The sequence below is a fragment of the Macaca nemestrina genome, chromosome 20, assembly GCF_043159975.1.
Source record: "Macaca nemestrina isolate mMacNem1 chromosome 20, mMacNem.hap1, whole genome shotgun sequence".
NCBI classification, from domain to species: domain Eukaryota; kingdom Metazoa; phylum Chordata; class Mammalia; order Primates; family Cercopithecidae; genus Macaca; species Macaca nemestrina.
The window spans coordinates 64274615-64294521 of record NC_092144.1 but is presented as its reverse complement, the minus strand read 5'-3'; the positions used below and the strand labels follow the sequence as shown (position 1 = coordinate 64294521).

The 19907-nt window shown below is 50.2% G+C and overlaps 1 protein-coding gene and 1 pseudogene across 1 annotated transcript in view; one reads left to right on the top strand and one right to left on the bottom strand.

Annotated features, from left to right (window-relative positions):
- Positions 1 to 2475: 2475 nt before the first annotated feature.
- Positions 2476 to 19907, top strand: part of LOC105466496 (leukocyte immunoglobulin-like receptor subfamily B member 3) — a 33701-nt gene continuing 16269 nt past the window's right edge. The window contains 6 exon segments of the mRNA XM_071087799.1: positions 2476 to 2610; positions 2775 to 2810; positions 2994 to 3278; positions 3425 to 3727; positions 4164 to 4460; positions 4713 to 5015. Of these exon segments, the coding sequence (XP_070943900.1) occupies positions 2577 to 2610; positions 2775 to 2810; positions 2994 to 3278; positions 3425 to 3727; positions 4164 to 4460; positions 4713 to 5015 (1258 nt within the window). The 5' untranslated portion in view covers positions 2476 to 2576.
- LOC105497320 (protein LSM14 homolog A pseudogene) lies at positions 16445 to 18496 on the bottom strand (annotated as a pseudogene).

The window sequence follows — 19907 nt, the reverse complement described above, 5'->3', positions numbered from 1 at the left end:
TGAACCCTTCTAGGGCTTGAATCGCTTTAGAAGTTGTTTACTTTTTCTATTTTATTTTTATTTTTTTGAAACAGAGTCTTGCTGTGTGGCCCAGGCTGGAGTGCAGTGGCGCCATCTCAGCTCACTGCAACCTCCGCCTCCTGGGTTCCAGTGATTCACCTGCCTCAGCCTCCCGAGTAGCTGGGATTACAGGCGTGCACCACCACACCCGGCTAATTGTTTTTGTATTTTTAGTAGAGATGGGGTTTCACCATGTTGGCCAGGCTGGTCTCAAACTCCTGACCTCAGGTGATCCACCCACCTCGGCCTCCCAAAGTGCTGGGATTACAGGCATGAGCTACGGCGCCTGGTCAGATTTTTCACTTTATGACTACATAGTAGGTGTATATATTTATTAAATTACTTTTCAATGGTATTAATTCAATTTGCTATTTTTCAGCTTCACAATGTCTGTCTAATGCATTTCACCAGCTGCCTATATTTTCCTCATATGGTTGTCATTCCTGTGGGGCGGCTCTCCTCCCGCGCACCTGGCCTTTCATAAAGGATTTCTCCCAGGGCTGTCCAGGCATCAGCCTGATGAAGGGAATCGATGCCGCTGCTCCTGCCCCACTCTCCCAAACTTAGCCTCAGCTCAAGACTGTGCCCAGCAGGGATGGGACCAATGCCAGCCTCACACTCACCTGTGGGGCAGACGCCCACATCTGAGCACCGTGGACTGAATCTGTTTCTCACACACAGGGGAGGGGCTGAGAGCTGAGCGTGGACTCCAGTGAGTGAGCAGAGACCCCCCAGCGCCTGTCCACACACACAGGGGAGGGGGAGCCACAGCTTCCAGCCCCACCCAGAGCCCTGACCCCTCCCTGCCTGGGAGGACCCGGGGTTCCTCTTCTGTCCCACACGGAGGTGGGAACCTCCTCCTCCCTAATGACCCTGGGTGGTCCCAGACACCTGTGGCCACTCAGCTTTGAACTCTGTTCATTGCAGGGGACGCATCTCAATGTTGGGAACTTTTCTTTCTCTTTCTGTGCCTGTGGCTGTGGTGATCTGCATATTTCAGACGTGTCACAAGGAGCATTTCTTGGTATTTGGAGCCAATGTCGGCTCTTGAGTGGAGGCGTCAATCATCCTCCTCGACTGTGGAACCCAAGACCAGGATCCTCTCCCGTCCCACCCTCCGGTCTGAACTGGTCTGGAAATGCACCACGGCTGAGCCTCCCGTGTCCTGGGCACCACTGACCCCACAGCCACTGTGATCAGTGGGGTTCATGACAACAGGCTCAGAGGTGACATTAATGTCCAAGGTCACATAAACCCTGGATGATAATCAGGAATTAAACACAAATCAGCTCCCCTCCCCCGGAAGCAGATTACAGACCTAACAAACTGTTCTGAAAATCCTGAACATGGACGAAGGCGCCGAAGGACGGCCAAGGACACAAGGGGCACTGAGGAGGCAGGACCGACTCAGAGCCTCATTCCCGGGGGGGTGGGTGATGCTGCAACAAGGAAAAAAGGGAAAGTACAAGAGAGGGACTGTTTGGTAAGAAGGAAACATACACTCCAAGGACTGTATATATATATATATATAATATATATACTATATATAATTATATATGCTATATATACATTGTATATATAGTATATATATGTGTATATATATTTTTTATATATATATATGTTTTATTCTCTATATTCCCTGCATTTCTCCTTTTCAGACAGGATCTTGCTCTGTCGCCCAGGCTGGAATGCCGAGGGGTGATCATAGCTCCCTGCAGCCTCCGCCTCCCAGGCCCAAGTGATCCTCCCACCTCAGCCTCCCGAGTAGCAGGGACCACAGTCATGAGCCTCCATGCCCAACTCACTTTTTTCTTTTCTGTAGAGACAGGATCACAGTATGTTGTCCAGGACTGTGTGAAGCTCCTGGCCTCAAGCCATCACCCGCCTCAGCCTCCTGAAGTGCTGGGATTCCAGGCGTGAGCCACCACGGTAGACCCTGCATTTCTCCTGTGTTCTCACTGCCACACGCAGCTCAGCCTGGGCTGCACAGCCCGGTGTCAGGTGCGTCTCTGCGGACCTGGGTCTGCCTGCAGCATGGACCTGCATCTTCCCTGAAGCATCTCCAGGGCTGGAGAGACGACTGCCATGGTAAGGACCCCGCAACGCTGAGCCGATGGACGGGCTGAAGGAGGGAGGCTCTGAGAGGGAAGAGGAGCCCACAGTCGCCCTCGCCTGAAAGGGGCTTACTCAGGAAGGCACCGGGTCTATTTGCTGTTGTGTTCCGGCCCTCAGTGAGATAAAGATAAATCAGGCAGACAGTGACCCAGGGACAGGGAGACCCCATTTCTATACGAAATGTCTGCAGAGAGCCTGGTGCCTGCCCCCACCTCAGCCCTGGGGAAATGAGAGCCAGGCTCCTGGGGAGGGCAGTTCCCCTTCCTGTGGGCTGAGGATGAGACAACCCCATAACAAGAAGGACCCAGCCTCCGAGCGGCCACACCCTGTGTGTGTCTCTGTCCTGCCAGCACCGAGGGTTCATCCATCTGCAGAGCCCGGGGTCACTGGGAGGAGACACCATGACCCCCGCCCTCACAGCCCTGCTCTGCCTCGGTGAGATTTCAAGATGGGGAAGGGGAGATCCGAGTCTTGGAGGGACCCCACCCCACACACAAGCCCTGGTCCATCAGGAGACCTCAAAAGCTCGGGAGGCACCAGGGTGAGGAGGGTCTGCTCAGGCTTCAGGGGCAAATCCCTCACAGGGAACTCTCTTCCAGGGCTGAGTCTGGACACCAGGACCCACGTGCAGGCAGGTGAGTGTGTCCCCAGCTGTCCCAGGTCCCTCCTCCTCACTAAGGACAGGGGCCACCCATGGGCAGCTGGGGGAAGAGACTGCAGTTCTGGGTGACTGATGGCGATGACGGGGGGTCCTGGGGCTGGGAGCTGGTATCTGAGTGTGGGGATGTCTTGGAATCCAGCCTCTGATTTCCTTCTAGGGACCCTCCCCAAACCCACCCTCTGGGCTGAGCCTGGCTCTGTGATCATCTGGGGGAGCCCCGTGACCATCTGGTGTCGGGGGACCCTGGAGGCCCAGGAGTACCGTCTGGATAAAGAGGGAAGCACAGAGCCCTGGGACACACAGAAACCACTAGAGCCCAGGAACAAGGCCAGATTCTCCACCCCATTCATGACAGAGCGCCATGCAGGGAGATTTCGCTGTTACTATCTCAGCCATGCAGGCCGGTCAGAGCTCAGCGACCCCCTGGAGCTGGTGGTGACAGGTGAGAGGACACTCAGGGGTCCCAGCCCCAGGCTCTGCCCTCAGGAAGGGGGTCGGCTCTCAGGGGCGTATCCCTCTCACAGCCCAGCCCTGGGGATGATGTGGGAGGTGGGAGCCCATTAAACACGGTGCCTCCTTCTCTCCTAGGAGCCTACAGCAAACCCACCCTCTCAGCCCTGCCCAGCCCTGTGGTGGCCTCAGGAGGGAACGTGACCCTCCAATGTGGCTCACAGCAGGGATATCAGCATTTTGTTCTGATTGAGGAAGGAGAACACAGGCTCCCCCGGACCCTGGACTCACAGCAGCTTCACAGTGGGTGGTACCAGGCCCTGTTCCCTGTGGGCCCCGTGACCCCCAGCCACAGGTGGACGTTCAGATGCTATTACTATTATAGGAACACCCCCCAGGTGTGGTCCCACCCCAGTGACCCCCTGGAGCTTCTGGCCTCAGGTGAGGGACCACGGCCTTCTCTAATCCACTTTCGGGGCAGCTGACAGGCTGTGGGGAGTCTGGCTGGTGACTGAATCTGGAAAGGACCCAGAGTGATGTGTGGATGGACGGGCTGCAGGCGGGAGGGAGACCCCATGGGGAGGCTCTGACATGGGAGGAGGCGGCCTCGGCCACCCTCACCTGGAAGGGGAGGACTCCGGAAGGCACCGGTGTGTTTGCTGTGAGGTCCCGGCTCTCAGGGAGAGGAGGAAGGATCAGGCACAGGGGCCAGGGCTAGGGAGACCCCACTCCTCGGAAATGACTCCAAGGTGAGAAGGAGGCCCTGGGGTCAGAGACTCAGAGTGTGAGAGACAGTGAGACCTGCAGGGCCAGGACAGGAGAAGGAAGAAGTGGGGAGGAACCAGCCCTCCAAGTTCCAACTCCTCTTTCCCTCCAGGCGTGTCTAGGAAGCCCTCCCTCCTGACCCTGCAGGGCCCCATTGTGGTCCCTGGAGAGAACTTGACCCTTCAGTGTGGCTCTGATGCCGGCTACGACAGATTTGCTCTGTACAAGGAGAGGGAACGTGACTTCCTCCAGCGCCCTGGCCGGCAGCACCAGGCTGGGCTCTCCCAGGCCAACTTCACCCTGAGCCCTATGAGGGGCTCCCACGGGGGCCAGTACAGATGCTACGGTGCACACAATCTCTCCTCCGAGTGGTCGGCCCCCAGTGACCCCCTGGACATCCTGATCTCAAGTGAGGAGCCCAGCGGGTTCAGTCAGGGACCCAGGCTCTGCACAGGCCCTGCCAGGGGAACCCAGGTGGTGATGGCCGGGATGAGGGGTGGAGTCCCAAGGGAGGGAGAGACAGACAGAGACAGGGGATGGGCAGGGAGGGGGAGACTCAGAGAAAACAGAGACAGACAGACTGAGGGTCCCAGAGAGAGGCCTGTGGAGGTCTCAGCTCAGAGCAAGCTGGGAGCCCCTCACCCATCCTTCTTCTCTCCAGGACAGTTCTATGACACGGTCTCCCTCTCGGTGCAGCCGGGCCCCACGGTGGCCTCAGGAGAGAACGTGACCCTGCTGTGTCAGTCACGGGCGCAGTTCCACACTTTCCTTCTGACCAGGGAGGGGGCAGCCCATCCCCCGCTGCATCTGAGATCAGAGCACCAAGCTCAGCAGTACCAGGCTGAATTCCCCATGGGTCCTGTGACCTCAGCCCACGCGGGGACCTACAGGTGCTACAGCTCACTCAGCTCCAACCCCTACCTGCTGTCTGTCCCCAGTGACCCCCTGGAGCTCCTGGTCTCAGGTGAGGACCCTGATCCTGTCCCCTCTGAGCTCTAAGGCTCAGCTCAGGCCCTGCCCCCGGAGATCTCAGCTGGGATGGAGTGAGGGAGGTTTAGCCAGAGGGGACGCAGCCCTCAGAGGGGAGGAGGCCAACAGGGCTTCTCCTAGGCATGGCCACCCGTTCTCCTTGCCTGGCATGCAGAAGGTACGGTGGGCAGAGGAATGGTTCCCGGGGATCCACTGGGCGGATGAGGAGAGTGGGAGTGGAAGGGTGCACTCCATGGACGGCCCGAGTCCCTCACCTGCCCCCTGTGCTCCTTCCAGGACCCTCTGGAGGCTCCAATCCCCCACCCACAGGGCCACGCTCCACCCCTGGTGAGTCACTGAGGCCTCTTGGGGAGCGCGGCCTCCCCCAGGGCAGTCTGAGTCTCCTGAAGGATCCCATTCCCCTCCCCTCAAGGACAGGCTTGTGTCCCAGGGACTCAGGCTGGGCTGGTGAGGCGTGGGGGGTTCAAGGCAGAGGGAGTGTTGGGGCCCAGCCTAGGGGAAAAGCAGCTGGGTTCATGTGGGGAGCAAGGCAGCCCCAGCCCTCACCTCCCTGTCTTGACCCCAGAGGTCCTGAGGACCAGCCCCTCAACCCCTCAGGGTCAGGCGAGTGACCTCCTGGAGCTCATGGTCTCAGGTGAGGGCCCTGACCCTGTCTTCTCTGAACTCAAAGGCTCAGCTCAGGCTCTGCACCCAGGAGAGCTCTGGGACACTAGAAAACAGGGGAGTGAAGGGGGAGAATCCAGCCCATGGGAGGGTGGAAATAGACGGGGACCTCCCACCCCTGGCTCCCACACCTGAAGTCCCAGTAGGGTAAAGAGCAGGGAGGGCTGGGAGGACACAGGGGTGAACCTTGGAGGAGATGAGATTAGACTGAAGGTGGAAGACGGAGGCCCCACCCGCTCCCCTCCTCATGTCTCCACCTCAGAATCAGAGCTCTGGGTCCCAACCCCCAGCAGACGCCCTCCTGGAGGGAGAAGAATTCAGGTGCCACCTGACCCTCACCTTGTCTCTGGCAGCTCCCCAGCACTCAGCGCACACCTGAGCGTCACAGGGACCCGCACCTGCTCCTGCAGCAGCTCAGGGACTGTGCACGGCTCCTCTTCTGCTCCACTGACCACATTTTTATTTGGGTTTTTAATCTCATACTGGCCTTTGTGTGCAACCTGGCGAAAGAAGATTTGCAGCATCGCCTGTTTTTCATTCTCACCCAGTTTTGTAACAGCCCTGATCTTACGCACTCCCTGAGGTTTGGTAAATGTCAGGTAGAAATGTGGACTTCCCTTGTTCTGGACGTTTGCTATGGAGGGGGTAGGGCTTATCTTTTAAGAAAAAGTCAAGTGACTGGCACTACTCCCTGAAACCCGACAGCACTTTCCAGATCTCAGAGGGAGGGAGAGACAGAGACAGAGACAGAGACATGCTGGGGCCGCCCTTTCCTGGGCAGTTCATCCTGGCCTAGTCTCAATCCACCAAAGCCCCGAAGCTCAGCTCCCCTGCTGCTCTGCCTTCCCCTCCACCCCACAGACAAGCGGTCATTCCTCTCTGAAGAACAGGCTGAGACCTTGCTGGGACCTGCTTTCTGGAGCCTCTGATGCTCCCTGTCTGGGTCTCCACGCGCCTCCTTCCTGGCTCTTTTTCCTAGTGAGGAATCAGCTTCAGTGTCACCTCCAAGTGTGACCTTCACTGATGACACAGCTCAGCCCAGACCTGCCTGCTTCTCATCTACGTCAAGTAATCAACCTACACCATGCAGCTTAATTCCCTCTCTCTTTCACCATCTCTGCACATACACATGTGTCACACCGACATCTTATGTGACATTAAAACCTAGTTATCTGTATATGTATTCAGATAATATATACTCACACATAAATATAGATCTCTACCCATACATCTAAAACTATCCCTGTGACTGGTAAATTTCCACTATTGTGGTTTCAGATGTTTGTTCAGAAAGCAGAGAGAGCTTTTAGGGCCCACCATATATATAACATAGATTTCTATTTGTGTTTGTGATTTTTGGTGTGTGTATCACATTCTACCTTTTGCTGCCTACATGAATAATTAGCTACCTAGAGATTAAGTGGAAGGTGAAACCTCAGGGGTAGTGGCTGAGCTGGAGTGAAAAGGATGCAGCCCCAGACTGTCACCGCTTTGTGCTCCTGACATTCAGGAGCTCCTGATGACCAACCCTTCATCCACGCAGCCTGGGTCCTCCACTGGTGGATCTGTGAAACTCTCATCTCAGGGGGAATCGGCTTAAGTGCTCCTGTGTCCCAGGCTGCACAGATAGCACACAGGGCTCAGTGACCCTATACTGGGGACCACTTTCGTTGCAAATCCTGAGCCCCTGAGATGTAAGAAAACTCTCCCCCAGATGACTCAGGAGCAATGTTTAAATTCATAGAACACAGGAAAACTGAACTAGTTCCATGAGGAGACTGGAGGGAACCCTGCTCCAGGAGAGGGAGGATTTATTGAGGAACTCTGTAAAAGCCACGTCATGAGGCCTGGAAAAATAAGAACACAGAGCCCAGGGGAGAGGCTGGCTCAGGGCTCTCCCCCTCTGTTTTCATTCTCAGGAGGAGCTGAGACCCTCAGCCCATCACAAAACAAGTCAGACCCCAAGACTGATGAGTGAGGAGATGCTCTCAGTTATGGGACTGGCACAGAGGGTCAGGGTCTGTCAACAGGAGATGGGGGGCGTGCGCTGGGTGGGCATCCAGGGGTCCTGGGTGATGCTGATCTGCCCTGACCTTTGTCGCCTCTTTGTCCATGATCCCCAGCCTCACATCCCCAGGATTACACAGTGGAGAATCTCATCCGCATGGGCATGGCTGGCTTGATCCTGGTGGTCCTCGGGATTCTGTTATTTGAGGCTCTGCGCAGCCGGAGAAGCCCCCAAGAGGCAGCCGGGAGGTGAACAGCAGAGAGGACAGTGCACCCTTCGGAGTGGTGGAACCTCGGGGACAGATGTGATGATCCCAGGAGGTTCTGCAAGAAAATCTACAGCCTGTGCTTTCTGGACTATCTGCCAATCATTCCCGAAGAGAGGGATCAACGTTGAGGTATTCATTTCGCATGACGAAAATGACAACATCAAAGTCATAGGTAGTAGGGCTGACTTAGAAATCCAATACATCCGTAGTAGGACTGCAAATTACTTCAATCAATTTGAGGAGAATATCAGAAGTACCTAACTAAAAAGAAGAGACACACAGCTATAAACATAAAGTACAGAACCTAGAGGAAAATGTGTTCGAATGGTGAGGTTTCATTCACAACAACATGGACAGGACTGGTGCTCGTATTACACACCAGCCGTAAAGCCCAAAAATACATCTAAAACAAAAGAAACAAGTGTGGTTCAATTCCACCATGGGATACCAGGAGCACATGCAAAGGCACAGACGAAATCTACAAAGAGCAACACAAACCAACCATCGATCATGAGGTTGAGTAAAGACACAAGAGTATAAAAAGCCATGCACGGCTATTTCAGCACATGAAGCTCAAAAGGAGGCAACATTTATTTTATAGGGAGGCAAACTCAAAATAGACCCCATAAATAAAGGAAGTAGATAACTCTATGTAATCCAAAATAGTGGTTACACATCAGGAAATACTGGAAGGATCTGTTCAACATGGAAACCACAAGGGCCGCTGGACACAGGCACTGGAATGCTGACTTTCATTTGGTGACCTACAATCCACTTCAAATTATTGGTAAATAGCACATTTTTAATTTGATAGAGAATAATCATACATATTTCTTGGGAGCATGTGGTAATCTGATTCATGCATGCAATGTGTAATGATCCAATAAAGGTTCCCAGGACATCCATCACCCCAAACATTTATATACACATATTTGTTTTTTTCAGACCAAGTCTTTCACTGTTGCCCAGGCTGGAGTGCAGGGGCGCGATCTTGGCTCAATACAACCTATGTCTCCCAGGTTCAAGCAGTTCTCCTCGCTCAGCCTCCCGCGTAGCTAGGATTACAGGCGTGCACCAAAACGCCTGGCTAATTCTTGTATTTTTATTGGAGATGGGGTTTCACCATGTTGCCCAGGCTGGTCTGGAAATACTGACCTTAGGTGATCCGCCCACCTAGGCCTCCCAAGGTGCTGGGATTACAGGCATGAGCCACTGTGCCTGGCCAACATTTATAATTTCTGTGTTGAGAGCATTTCAAATCTTCACTTCTAGCTCATGCGGAATATACAATAATTTGTTGCTGACTATGGTCATCCTACTGAGCTTTCAGGCCCTGGAACTTACTCCTCCTCTCCACTTGTATTTATGCACCCATCCACCAACCTCTCTCCATCTCCCTCCTCCACACTCCCTTGCCAGCCTCTGTTGACCACCATTCTACTCTCTGCCATCACGAGGCCCAATTTTGTAGCTCCCGCGTGAGTGAGAACATGCAATGTTCCTCTTTCTGGGCCTGGCTTATGTCACCGAACATAAAGTCCTCCAGATTCATCTGTGTTGCTGAACATGGTACAATTTCCTTCTTTTTTTGGCTGAATATTATTTCATGGTGTATATAGACCACATGTTCCTTATCCATTCATTCATTGATGGACATAGGTTGATTCCATATCTTGGTTATTGTGAATACTGCAGCAATAAACATGGTGATACAGATGCCTCTTTGCTATACTGATTTTCTTTCTTTTGGAAATATACCCAACTGTGCCATTACTGGATGGTGTGGTTGTTCTACTTTCAGTTTCTTGAGGAACCTCCATACTGTTTCCATATTGACTGCACCAACTTACGTTCCCACCAAGGTACAAAGGTTTCTTCTCTCCACATCCTTGAGAGCATCTGTTAATTTTTGTCTTAGAGATTTAACCAGGGAATGGCATATCTCTGTTTTCTTACCTATCTATCTTTATTTGTCAGGCCATTTAGGGAGCTGAGATTGCAGTATGGTGGTGAAAACCACAGGCTGCCCTGGCCACTAAATGGTAAACAAGGTGGCTCTTGATCTGTCAGACCAATGATCTCACAGGTTAACTTTGTGTTTCATTCACAACATGACCCCAACCTGCCTGATGAGCCTCACCTGAGTCCAGTCAGACAATGAGCCACTACCCAGGTAAGAACGGGAAGAGGAAACCCCTTGCGCAGTACTACATAACATGCAATTGACATTTTTAAGTGGCCATATAACTTTCTGATCTCATTATGTTGAAACCACCTGAACTGGGACGGAGGACACCAACATGGCCTTGGGGTTATTTCAGAGATGAGTTTCAACCCAATCAGGTGGTGGTTTACGGGGATCACACACAGCTTGGTTATTCCAGAGATGAGGTTCCACCCAATCAGGTGGTGTTTTAGGGATCACACAGGACTGGGTTCCAAATGTGACAATGCTCCATGTGCCTTGTCACCTCCTGGACTCCTCTGAAGTGGAAATCAGAGAAAGGCATTTGTGTGCAGCTGCTGCTCATTCCAGATTCCATTCCTAAATGGGAACTTACACGATGCTTGACCCTGAAGAACAGAATTGGCTGAAAAAGAATTCAGGAATTAAATCCCATTTATAACAGCCACAAACATTGAAAGACCTACTAATAAATTTAACCGACAAGGTAAAAACCTCTACAAACAAAATTATGAATCTCTGATAAAAAAAAAAAATTAAAGAGGACAGGAAAAAACTGGAAAGATACCTCCTGTTCATACATTCAAATAATAAATATTTATTAAAAGGACCATAGTACCCAGAGCAATCTACAGATTCATTGTAATTCCTGTCAACATCCCAGTGTCATTCTTCACCGAAATATTTAAAAATTCTACAATTCATATAGAGCCATAAAATACCCAAAATAGCCAACATAATTTAGAGAAACAAAGAACAAAGTTGGAGACATCACACTACCTGACTTCAAAATACACTACAAAGCTACAGCAACCAAAACAGCAAGGCACTGGCTTAAAAACAAACACACTGACAATGGAATAGAGCAAAGAACCTAGAAATAAATCCAGAAATTACAGCCAACTAATTATCAAAAACATGCCAAGAACATATACTGGGGAAAGGACAGTCTATTCAATAAATGCTTCTGGCATAACTGGATATCCACATGCAGAAAAACAAAACTCAACCTCTATCTCTCACGATATACAAAATCTACTCCAGATGGAATGAAACCTGAAGTAAGACCTGAAACTATGAAACTATAGAAGAAAACACAGAGGAAACGCTTCAAGCAAACATTCTATCAATAAAACCTTAAAAGCATAGGAAACAAAAGCAAAAATAGACAAATGGGTTTATCAAACTAAAAAGCTTCTGCAGAGCTCAGGAAACAACCAACAGTGTCATGACCTACAGAAGCAGGGAGAAACATTCGTTACCTATTCCTCTAACAAGGGTTTGATCATCAGAATATATGAGGAACTCTAAACAGCTCGGAGGTTTTGATGGAGAAATGAAGAGAAGGTGCTGCCACGTAGAGAAATAAAGAAGTCAGAAAGAGGAAGTTTGGGAGAAACAAACCACACTTTCCAGGTACTGGAAGGTTCTGCTTCTCTCTCTGACTCAGTTAAGTGTCTTAAACACACCTCCTTCCATCTCCTTCCCCGATGGGGTTATTGCTCCTGTGATGGCCCTGTTGGTTCCTCTTGTCAACCAAGTCACAGAATGGAAGAGCTTTCATTTCCTCAGCATCTTCCTCTTCACACACGATGAACAAATCCACACCATTCTATCCCAGAGCGCTTCTTATCATTGTCTCCTGTCCAACACTACAGTCCAAGCTTAGCCAGTTTCCTCAGTTAATATTTCATGGATTGTGGCAGCATAACTCCAATCCCTGCCTCTATCTCTGGGAAGGTTTCCCATTAACACTGCAGAAGCCCCCATTCTGTGCAATGAGGCACAGCGACACACCAGACACCCACTCCAGCCTGGCCCCTGGAGGATTTGAATTGAGATTGGAACTCTGCAGAGTTGCCCAGGAACGTGGTTTCACACATCCTCCTGTAGGAAATCCATAACCACTATCACCAAGCGGTCCTTTCCAGCATTTCAGGGTGTAGGGGATGCTGGTTGGTCCCTGCAGTGGCAGATCATGTGACAACAACTCTATGGAGATCTTATGAAGAACCTATGGATATCCTATGAAGATCCCATGGAGGTCCTGTGGAGGTCCTATGGAGGCCCTGTGGAGAACCTATGGAGGTCCTGTGGATGTCTTATGGAGATCCTATGGAGGTCCCGTGGAGGTCCTACTGAGATTCTATGGAGGTCCTGTGGAGGTCCTATGGAGAAACTATGGAGGTCCTATGAAAGTCCTATGGAGATCCTATGGAGGTCACATGGAGGTCCTATTGAGATTCTGTGGAGGTCCTGTGGAGATCCTATGGAGAACCTATGGAGGTTCCATGGAGGTCTTATGGAGATTCTATGGAGGTCCTGTAGAGGTCCCATGGAGATTCTATGGAGGTCCTGTGGGGGTCCTATGGAGAACCTATGGAGGTCCTATTAAAATCCTATGGAGGTCCCATGGAGGCCCTATTGAGATTCTGTGGAGGTCCTGTGGAGGTCCCCTGGAGATTCTATAGAGGTCTTGCAGATCCTATGGAGATTCTAGCACTTTTCCATGCATGAGGGTAGGAAATAAGACTTCGAGTTTCAGGATAGGAAGTGCAAGGCCAGCACTGTTTTCTGAGGAACTCAAAGTCAACAGTTTCATGTTCCAGAAGAAGCCCAAATCTTATACGGCTGCTAGGGACACATAAGCATCTTCTTCACACACGATTAACAAACTTCACACACTTCCTCACACACTTCTTCCTCAGTAAGGCACAGAGACACGGGCAGAAAGAAAGCCAGTCAAGGAAAACAAAGCCTATGACTGGCAGCCAGTCAGGCAGACACACTTACAACACACACACACACACACACACACAATCAGTCAGGATCCTACAGATAAAACAGAGATGAAGATAGATGCCAGCAGACATGCAGAGTACTCCTCAGTACAAAGAAAAAAAATACTTTGTTCCCGCCCTGTGCACAGTGTAAGCATGTCTTGTGCTCTGCAGTCAAAAACTCTTTTCTCTCCAGATGTCGACAAGAAACCTTCCCTCTCAGCCCAGCTGTGCCCCCAGTGAGTAAGCTTGGAGAGAATGTGACCTTGTTCTGCAACTCTGGAAGCTCATTTGACCTGTGCCTTCTAACCAGGAAGGGGAGGCCCCTGGACACTGGCTCACTGGGGTGCAGAGACACAGTGGGGCATTCAGGCCAGCTTCCCTCTGGGTCTTGGGGCTGGTGATGGGACCTGAAGATGCTGCAGCTCTCTGTCGATGGCTCTGCCTGTGAGTGCTCAGTCCTGAGTGACCCACTGCACTTGTTACGGGAGGAGCATGCCCTGCAAAACACTAAATCATAGAGCCATGTCTAAGGGACAGTCAGATGGAGACATGGGGATTTTAGGGATCCTGGATGCCCAAGACCATGGGAACCCACCTCCTGCAGCAGCATGACCCAGATGTGAGACATGGAGTCAAAGGAGATCATTTTGGAGCTTTAAGATTGGACTGTCCTGCTAGATTTGGGGCTACCACATACCCTGTTTTTGTTTGGCCTTTGTTTTGGCCAAATTCTTCCATTTGGAACAGCTGTATTTACCCAATACCCGTACCCCTATTGTATCTAGAAAGTAACTAACTTGCTTTTAGTTTTACAGGCTCATAGGCGGAAGGGACGTGTTTTGTCTTGCAATTCAACTGCCTCAGCCTCCCAAAGTGCTGGGATTACAGGCGGGAGCCCGCCTTGATAGTTCACATTTTGATTATGCATCCACCAATTGCTAAACACTGGGGTTGTTTTCTCTATTTACCTATTGTGAAAAATGACACAAAACAAGACACACTTTATATGATTCCATTTATATGAAATATCCAGAGTATGCAAATCCATAGAAACAGAAGGTGTGTTCCTGATTCTTAAGCTGAGGGATGAGGACAATTTGGATGACGACTCGGGGGCTTTCTCGGGTCATGGAAATGATCTGGAATTAGATAGAGGTGGTGATTGCGCCAAAAAACACTGATTTCTCACCTTAAAATGGTGTGAATTCTATCCCATAAGTAAATAAACAAATACTTAATCTATATCCAGGTCTCTGCCCAGGGTTTGGGAAGCTGGAGAGTTTCGCCACAGCCCTAACAGAGAGGAAAACTCAGTTCAGCTCCATCGTGGAAGCTTCTCCTGAGACCATCAGACACCTGAGCTCTAGGAGCAGCTGAGTAACCTGAATGCCAAGGAGGGGGGAGCATCATGACTGGTTCCACGGAGACAGAACTCATAAGGGTGGGAGGCTGCTGTACACACTGAGGGGGGACTTCAGCTAACAGTGAATGCGGGGAGTCAATGTTTTCTGCTTCCCTAGAGATCGAGACACACCTGGGGACCTAAGATAGAGGGGCACTGTACACTCACCCGCAAGTTCTTTCCCATGGGTCTCAACTGAGCATTCACAAGACTGACTGGGAGCAAGATGGAGACCCCACATTGGTGATCAGACAGAAAGAGCTTCCACTGTGCATGGCCTGAAATCTCATTTCCCACACAGGTGCTTCTCTCACATGGAGGAAAAGACATAAGCCATTGGAAAAGGCTCAGATAATTCTGCCCACCTCAGATCCCAGGTAATGACTCATTGTGGCTGGAAGAAAGTGGATCATAAAATCCCTCTACCATAGGAGGAGTGTAGAGAACAATCCTGGACCGTGATCCTAGACAAATATCATTAGAGATATGCACATTTGGAATAGGGACAGAAAACCCCTCCCCACCAAACAAATCTACTCAGTAGAATGCAGCTGCCATGAGGAGCGGGGACAGAAACATGGAGACAGCCCCACCCTCGAGGCCCAGGCACACAGAAACTGCCGGAGACTGAGGCTGGAGGAGGACAGGAGAAACGTCTGCTCTTGACCAGGAGCCTCTCCTGAGAAGCAAGCAGGAGCACCCACAGCTGGGGTTAGGGGACCTAAGGATCCGCTGATGACTTGGTTAATGCAGTGAGCTTCAGCCGGCTCTGTTTCAGCAGTCCCAGTGCATGCTGGAGGGCCCATGAGTGTCACAGCCATGGAGCAATAAAAAAAGGACATGCTGCCAGGCGCAGTGACTCACGCCTGTAATCCCAGCACTTTGGGAGGCCAAGGTGGGCGGAGTACCTGAGGTCCGGAGTTCAAGACCAGCCTGGCCAATATGGGCGAAATCCCGTCCCTACTGAAAATACAAAAATTAGCCAGGTGTGGTGGAAGGTGCCTGTAATCCCAGCTACTCAGGAGGCTGACGTAGGAGAATCAGGGACAGAGGTTGTAGGGAGCCAAGATCGCGCCACTGCACTCCAGCCTGGGCGACAGAGTGAAATTTCGTCTCCAAAAAAATTGTAAAAAAAGGAATCAAAGAAAAAAAGGACATGCATGGAACCAACACCAGCGACTCCCTCTCACCAAGGACCAAGTAGCCACCACTGTCGCTGACAGTCTCACCTGTGACCAACAGAGTGTTCGCCTTTGAGTGGACCAACGAGTCATCTGCTGGCCGCTTGACGACATGACGTGTATTCAACCAGGAGGGGGCAGCAAATCCTCCTGACCGGGATGGATCCTGGCACTGAGACGGGTTCCTCTGAGCTCATTGCGGCTCTCCCCCAGGAAGCGGAGTCTCCCACCTGTTAAATGGAGCATCTCATGACTTAATCTCAGATCGAGGGACCTACACTCACATGAAATCAGTGAGGCAATGAGAACAGGGCCACGTGATATCCTGGGGATGACCTGAGATACGATGCATGCCATGTAGTGGTTGGGTGCTGCTGGGACTGACAGAGCATCAGAATGGCCTCTTACAGTAGATGCAAGAAACGGTTTGTTCATGAGACTCTGCACTTTAGGTGCTCTCTGATGGTGTAATAGACATAGATATAAAACAGGGATATAGATAGCTGTAGACAATATACATATTCATGTGAATGAACACTAAATGATGCTACGTCTTTTTCTTCTAATATTTTTGTTCTTATTTATTTTTCTATAATGGGCTCTGCAAATGAAAATGCTATGTCTTTTCAGAGGTAGAACACGTGGGCTGGGAAAGGAACGGAGCGTGTCATCAATAGCCCCCATCCTCACCCTTCCAGGTGACCCACTGGGGAGATAAGCACATTCTGGGCCTGCACTTTTAGGTGATTTGGAGTTAGATTATCTGCCTGGTGGAAAATTACCACCAGGGAAGAAAATAAGGGTTACCCTATGCCAAAAGTGATCACTTTGCCCTTTCCCTTTTCTTCTTTTTTTTTTTTTTTGCTAACTTTAAAATGTTTATTTTTAAAAAAAAATAGTTGCTTTTTATACAGCTTTACAAAGTTTTTAATGTTTCATTGGCAATGGAATATAAAGGAATTTTACAACTATATAAAAAAGTTACGTTTGCCTAAGAAACAGTATTTACCGTGTGTACATAGTTGACTGACAAAATTCTCTACCATCCAGCACCCTAATAATTGACGAAATAAGTTACTTCCCATGACAAGATCCCCAAAAGAAAGGAGAAGAAAGATACACACAGACACCCTCCTTAGCTCAGAACACAGTATCACGGCCCTATCTGCAGACAACCTGCAATTACCACATACAATTCAGTGATTTAAAAAAAACAAAACAAAAGTTTCGGTGATGAAACAATACTTATAAGTCCCACTGAATTACTGCTTTAGTTTAACTCTACAGAAGAAATTACTTAACCTTCTGCTATTACAAATATAGTTGATTCTCACGTCTTAAGATAAGCCTTCCTCCCCCAAAACCTGACTGCATTTTATCTCTGAAATTAAACGGAAAAACAAACAAAAAACAAAAAACAAAAACCCAGTGATGGTGGCAAATGTACAGGGAATTCACTTCTTCATTCTTCTCAAAGACTGAAATCAATTTCTGGGACCACTAAGAGCTAGACATTCACCTATTTTCAGAGATTTGTCTGTAGACTATGCAGGAGCTTTGTTGTCTTTCTTTCAGAAAGCAGTACCATCAATTCAGATCTTTTAGGGGCCAAAAGCTGTGTTTTTCCTATATTCAAAATCTGCAAACTCTCGGTCCCCAGAACCTGCTCTGAATCCACCATGGTCAAGGTACCACCTCTGCCACCACCACGCCCTCTGCCACCACAGACACCAAGACCTCCTCTGCCTCTGTATCCTCCACGGCCACGGTTTGGACAAAGTGGGATTCCAAATGTTTCAGCATTTAATCTTCCTTCAGTCCAGGTTGGTCTCTGTTCTCTATTGTCATCACAAGAAATATTATCAAAGAAGGATTTAGTTTGGTCATAATAGCAATTACATTCAGGTGGATCTTCTTCATCAGCATATCCGTCACTGTTCTGGGTATCAACTCCTGAGTCTCCTTTATCTTCACCATTTCCAGGCTTCTCCCATTTCTCAAGTTTATCTTCTTTTAATTTATTATGAAACTCTCTGCCAATCTCTTCCTTGTTGAATTGTGCATTTGGACTTTCAAAGTCAAAGTCTTTCTCAAGTTTCATTGGCCCATCTCGCCGAATACCAAATCTTCCCCTGTCACCCCGACGACCCCCACGCCCTCTTCTTGGCACTGAAGGAGCATCTGGAGCTACTTGTCTCTTGTTATCATTTCTGAGTTGCTCATTTTCTGGCCTTGGAACGTTGTGTGCTTCAGCTCACCTGTGCTCCTGATTCTCTATTGCTTTTTGGCTGGTGGATGGCACAGGCCTGGTTGACACAGGACTCCTCCTCCCAACAGGTGCTGGAGCAGGTAAGCAGGCCCAGGCGGTCTGCACTGCTTGTTCCATGGTTGGGCTTTTTCTCAAAGGGTCGAACTGAGCGCTTGAACGACCCTGAGATAATTGTGTTTTTAGAGATCTTGTATCCTGTGTAAAGAAAGAACCAACCGCACTACTTTGGGGCAAGGTACCACTGTTTGATATTTCTATTCCAAAGGAGGTCAAAGAGCTTCCAGCAACACCAACAGCACCAAATGCTGCCCCACTAAGGAACGTGGACTGAACTGGCTGGATATGGGCATCATGCCGAAAGGCCCGTAAGAACCCACAGACTGGAATGAAGAAGTCGATGAGCCTAGTGAGAACTGCACGATAGCTGGGTCCTGACGCAAAGAACACCGTGGTTTTGGTGGCTGGCAAACAGTGAGGTCTTTCATGTCTCTCCCACGGAATACAATGGATTCAGAGACTCCATCTTGTGGCGGTACTGGACCATCTGGCGGTCTGTCTTCTGGCCCAAGGACCGAACTTTGGCGAGGGCTGCGGGGGACTGTTCGGTGTCATGGTGTAGAGGATGCCCTGGTAGTGGATCTCCACCTTGGACTGAGGCTGATGCTTGCTGATGTTAAGGGTGCCCCCGCTCCTGGCCGCTGGCAGAAAAGCAGACCCCACGCCGCTGCCGCCCGCTCCTCACGTCCTCTGCGCACGCCCGCTCCTCCTTCGCTTCAGACCCAACATGGCGGCGGCGCCCGCTCCACACGCCGCCTCAGCACGCCGCCCCCGCACGCCGTCTCCTCCCTTGCTTCAGACCCAACATGGCGGCGGCGCCTGCTCCGCGCAGCTCCCCCAGCATCCGGCCCTCAAGCCCCTTTGCCCTTTTCTTTCTTCCGCTGCAACCTCTGCTTCCCGGATTCAAGTGATTCTCCTGCCTCGACTTCCAGAGTAGCTGGGATTACAGGCGTGTGCCAGGATGCCCGGCTAATTTGTTGTTGTTGTTGTTTCTGAGGAGAGAGAAGGTTTCACCATGTTGGCCAGGCCGGTCTCAAGTGCTCCACCCTCCTCGGCCTCCCAAAGTGCTGAGATTACAGGAGTGCGCCACCGCCCCCGGCCAACTGTATCCTGTTCTTTTTATTTTCTTTATCACAGTAGAACAGCCGGTAGGGAGAATTATGGGCAGCATAGATCACTCACTGGGCACTGATGGAGGCTCCACAGTGGACACAACCATGATGGGTGTCATGGGTTGCATTGTAACCCCAAAAGGACATGTTGGCACCTTAACCCCCTTACCTGTGAGTGTGAACTCATGCAGAAACAGGGTCCTTAGAGATGTGATTAGGTAAATAAAGATGCAGTCATGCTGGAAGAGGACAGGATCTGAATCCAGTATCACTCACATCCCAATAAGACAAGGACGAGACAAGACGCGCAGGTAAGACTGCCATGTGCAGATGGATTTATATTTACCATCAAAGCTGAATCATTAGGGGCCGTTACACATTGAAATATGTTTTTGTTCTCTTCTCATATTAGAACTCCTAGCATAGTAAATAGAAATAAATATATTGGCCGGGCACGGTGCCCCATGCCTGAAATCCCAGCAGTTTGGGAGGCTGAGGCGGGGGGATCACTTGAGGCCAGGAGTTCGAGATTGTCATGGTCAACGTGGCAAAACCTCATCTCTACTAAAAATACAAAAATTAGCCAGGCGTGTTGGCAGGCGCCTGTAATCCTAGCTACCCAGGAGGCTGAGGCAGAAGAATCACTTGAACCCGGGAGGCGAAGGTTGCAGTGAGCCAAAATCGCACCACTGTGCTCCAGCTTGGGCAACATAGGAGTGCAGATATCTCTTTGATAGACTGATTTTCTTTCTTTTGGGTATATGCCCAGCAGTGGGATTACTGGCTCATACGGTACCTCTAGCTTTAGTTTTTTGAGGAACCTCCAAACTTCTCCATACTGGTTGTATTAATCTAGATTCCCACCAACTGTATACAAGGGTTCCCTATTGTCCACATTCTCGCCAGTATTTGTTATTGCCTGTCTTTTGGATATAAGT